Below are 4628 nucleotides of genomic sequence, written 5' to 3'. Positions count from 1 at the left end.
ATACATGATCTGTATACGTTTTTATAAAATCTTGTACAATATTGTATAGGTTGTTTGGTCTGGCGTACATCTACCTAGTAAGTTTTGCAAAACAAGCGTTAGTGTCGGGTGGTTCGCCAGGATTTGGCGTAGCAGCTGGCGTTTTGTTCTTACAGAGTGGCCCAAGATAGGTCACATGGGTCAGATGACAGACATACATTTCGATTTCAGGGGCCAGACCTGTGAAATGTAAGGGTTTGCAAGAATCGTCAATACATAAAAACTACACGCCACATCGATTTAGGATTAAAGGTGTATTAACGACGCTAATTTTGGCGCTGGCGCCAGTACACACACTCTCCAGGAACATGCCGATCTTCGCCTTCAACTGGAACCATGCAGTCCTTCTCGGTGTGCACGATTGTAGCGCAACGGATGGATCTGGGACAGTCAAAACAATTGCTAGTTACTCTTAAAAGTTGCCGCTACTGGTTGACCTGGGGGTTTTGCAAATTTCAAATTGGGAGTACTCAAAAATCTCAATCAAGAATCGATCTTGAAAGCAGATGATACACATTTATGAATTATCTTATCTTCTCTCATTAGCTGCAATCTCTTGGTTGCTTGCAATCTTGCAATTCGGCAGCCTAGTATGGCGTAGAGGAGGACATATACGGGGCGGGGAGGACACGACGGCTGGCGGCGGCGGCCCAGTATTGTTGGTAGGGAAGGGGCCCATTCCGCGCGGTATTGTTAGGCAGGGCAAGCTCTTTATTGTATAGTGAAAGTATTTAAGGTATCATCTGCTATCACAGGTCTGACCCCTTAATAATCCCGCTATGTTGCCTTTAAAAGGTAGCAAGTGCTTTATAAACAATGGGGCTCTCCCTTACAACTGACCCTTGCATGATTAAAATTTTAAAAAATCTTTCACCATAGGGGGTAGGCTGCTGTTGCCCACTACCCGCTCCCGTGGTAGAGGGGTGCCAGATAGCGACATACGGATTTGGAGGTGGGGAGAGGGAGGGCGGCTGGCGAGAAGCCTTAGTCTGCTGAGGTCAGGGAGACATACCCACCGGCCCATAGAGCAGTTCCGCTGCCGGCCGCCACTTGAAGCAGTAAATATTCGCCCGGACGAGGTTGTGGCATTGTGCGACACAGTTGCGAGCTGACAAGCTGGAGAAACTAGAGAAGAGTTTAGTCGTTCCCCTGACGGCGTTTGCCTTACGAGGAATAGGCCTATGGTATCTTGTATCGTGGATGTTTCTGTCTTTTTATGATATGTATCCGTACGTGGAGCACTGTATCCTCTGTGGGAAAGGCCTGTTTTATCAGTCAGTGGAATCAATGTCCATAGTAGAGAAGGGGCGGAATCGGAAAGTGCCCTACCTAAAGGGTTCTCGGGTGAAGGCAGGGCAAGGCATCGCCGCAACGGAGCAGAAAAGCTAAAACTGCCCCCAAGTATCCCGCCGCGCGCTGCCGCCGCCCGCGCCGCCTCGGGGCCGGTCTGGCCCGGGGCACCCGGGGCCCAGCCCAGCGCTAACCACAGCCCCTATCGACCCCCGAAGCCCCACCGGCACGCTGCTCCCCGATGTGCCCTCCCGACGCCCGGCCGCCGTGCCCGCGGGACAGGGGAGCAGAGGGTGTGCACCGGGACCTGGGCGCCGAGTCTAAAGTGCCTCAATGATTGGCACAGAGAGGGCGCAGGAGTGCAGCGCTAAGCAACGCTCTAATAACCCACCTTGGCCAAGGCACGAGTTCCCTTCCCCAAGCCATAACCATGGTGCATGCATGCCACTCCGCGGCCTTTTACACACAGGGTACTTACCATAGGTGGGTCAAAAGTCATATCGGTAGATGGTGCACGACGGGCTCCTGGGTGGCAAAGTCCTAGTAGCGAGGGTGTGAACTCACAGGGCACCCCGTGCAGCGGATTACCACCCCTGCTTGGGGATTGAGGGCAGACCCACTCCTACTGTCCACCCTCTGAAAAAAAACATGAGCATGTTGAAAATCTCAGGGGAAAAAGCAGCACACAAAGTCCTAGGAAGAAGTCAGTGTATCTAAGCACCATGTGCACGATTTCATGCTAAATTACAGAGAATTAGTACTCTATTGTGCAGAAATATGAACACGAAAAAACAATAGTCAGAACGAATATGTCATTGGCTAATTTTGGGATAGTCAAGAAATAAGCTGTGGCACCAGAATCGTCGTAATTTGCACATTTTGACAAGTACGAATGTTGGAGAAACGAGAACAATGTTTTCGTATTTGTACACAATTTGACCTAAGAACAATTTTACTCTTGACGTAAGACCTTTCGATTGAAAACATTTTCTTACTCGGAACGAAAAATCGTCCTGTGTCAAGCATAAAATGAGTCTTGGGTCACTTGTAGTACAAAATATACTTGAAATAAAACATTTTTCCAGGTGAGTGATCCTGTGAAAAATAGTCGTGGGTTTACGGGATTATTTTCCATGGCGTATTTCGTAAAATTACAATATGAAATTCTAAATTTACAAGGTATGTAGATGTACCCACGCCAGACCACGTCTCTCGTAACAGGCTTTGCGATATCTCAGGAAACACTACTGTTTCCTGTCCTGTAACAGCCTTTACGCTGCGACGCGCCTGGCATACATCTATATTGGCCTGCTGCGCTGACATCCGAGTTGAGCAGTAAAACAATGTGCACAAAAATACGGGTCTAAGGTCCACCACTTTCGTGGTCGGCTGAATTCACGCAGAGAGAGAGAGAGAGAGAGAGAGAGAGAGAGAGAGAGAGAGAGTTTTTCGTGATTTCCTGAGTTCTGGTGCCCCTAGTCCGTGGTCATACTCCACTCGGAGAGAGTGTTGTTGTTTAAAGGGCGAGATGGTTCCTCCCTCACCTACATTTCAATTTGAGAACTATTCCTACGACTTAGCATGCAGGGTTGTATTTTTTCAATTATTATCGCCAAATATTCGCAAATACATATTCCCTCTAGCACCTCAGCGGTATGAGATAAAGCACAACGGACAAAAGTTTAGTCCAAAGGTTCTACTGGGACGAGTTAGACCCTAGGAAACAGTATAAAATTATTTACAAAAAACGTCATTTTTAGGACCTGTTGTTTTTGATTATTTTTTTTAATCCAATTTTTGAGTTGGAATACCTATTTCTGGACTCGATCTTTATATGGTACAAAACGACCCTGAAAATTTCAAGTCACTAGCTCAATTTGTTCTCGAGTTTTTTCCGACTATTGCTCGTATCAAGATGGGATAAATAGACAAGCACGACTATGCTGTAGCAAATTTCAAAGACATTTTGTAAATAACAACAATTGTTGTAGATTTACTACGATATTTTTGCAGCCAATGCAGGTTGGCTCATCCTCTCTCTTGGCGATACTACACCAGATGCAGGCGTGCAGATGGGTTGCGTCCTGTCGAACTGGGCCGTAAAGCCGCAAGCACGCAAGCTAGTCCGCCCGCATGCCTTGTATCCATCCAGTAAAGTAAGTATACAACCAATGGCAATGGGGATCCCTACTGCAACGTACACGTGATGTTTCCAAGAGATTATTTCGAGTTCTTTTGTCAAAGTAGATGAAAAATGTTCCGAAAATCACACACTGATAAACCAAGTGATCAACTGCTCAACACTTCTAAGTGTGTAACTCATGCAAGTTAAATACTTGCAAGTGTTCAACTCGGTAAGTGTGCACTGGCAAGTGTTCAACTCCTCGGTTGAACACTTCCTTACATTTAACGGTCACTGTGTAGGAAGAGCTAAAGGGGTAGGAGTTGCACGCACTTGCAAGTGCACACCTACCGAATTGATCATACTTGCAAGTGCACGACTGCAAAGTTGAACACTTGCGAGTATTTAGCTTGCAGTTGTACACTTACAAGTGTTGAGCAGTTGAACACTTAGTTTATCGGTGCATTCTTGAAAACGTTTTAAACCAAAGAGTTTAAAAAAAAAAAAAACAAAAAAACAAAAAAAAAACGGGAACGTAAATCGTCCGTCCTTATATAAACTCGTCAAAACTGAAAACTTTCACCTTCGGTGAGAGACAGCCCCTGGGGACTATCTAAAAATCGATAACATATATCAGAAAATTTATACCAGCAATTTCAGTACTGTTTGATGTGAACGCACGAAGGTACATTCACCCGTTCATCATTGGTATTCGGTCCGAGCAGACAAGAGCCACCGCGCGTGGGGTATCGCCTCTGTGCTTCGCAGCCTCGCCGCTAGAGGGCGCCACTCTCCGCTCTATGGGCCATACAGGGCTTTCATATAATTTGTTCAATATAGAAGAGACATCAGATTTAAGAATAAAAGTCTACGCAGAAAGAATGAATCGTCGAGGCACTCAAGAAAAGCGGCTTAGTTAATTATCTAACGTGGCAATTATATATTGTTCAATTTCAGTACTATTAAAAGTAATTAATCATCCGATATTTTTAAAGTGCTAAATTCGGCTATAATTTTGGCAAATTTCAAAATAATTCCCGGTTTGGTGGGCGGCATATTCGCTTGCTCGCCGCGCTCGTCGTCCTCACAGCCTGTGGGGTAGGCAACACTCGCACACTCATGCGTGCTGGCTGCCCGCCTCGCAGGGGCTCCTCGCCGACCGGCAGTGGGAGGTGGG

At 46.3% G+C, this 4628-nt stretch overlaps 1 protein-coding gene across 1 annotated transcript in view; it reads right to left on the bottom strand.

The window, feature by feature from the left end:
• LOC127750362 (neither inactivation nor afterpotential protein C-like) overlaps positions 1-349 on the bottom strand; it is a 29537-nt gene extending 29188 nt beyond the window's left edge. Inside the window, exon 1 of the mRNA XM_052271914.1 lies at positions 337-349. Within this exon, the coding sequence (XP_052127874.1) occupies positions 337-349 (13 nt within the window). The remainder of the gene's footprint in view (positions 1-336) is intronic.
• Positions 350-4628: the final 4279 nt, after the last annotated feature.

This window comes from Frankliniella occidentalis, unplaced genomic scaffold (genome assembly GCF_000697945.3).
Source record: "Frankliniella occidentalis isolate FOCC.00 unplaced genomic scaffold, Focc_3.1 Scaffold178, whole genome shotgun sequence".
NCBI lineage: Eukaryota > Metazoa > Arthropoda > Insecta > Thysanoptera > Thripidae > Frankliniella > Frankliniella occidentalis.
The sequence above is the reverse complement of the archived record's forward strand: the minus strand, read 5'-3'. Positions and strand labels throughout refer to the sequence as shown.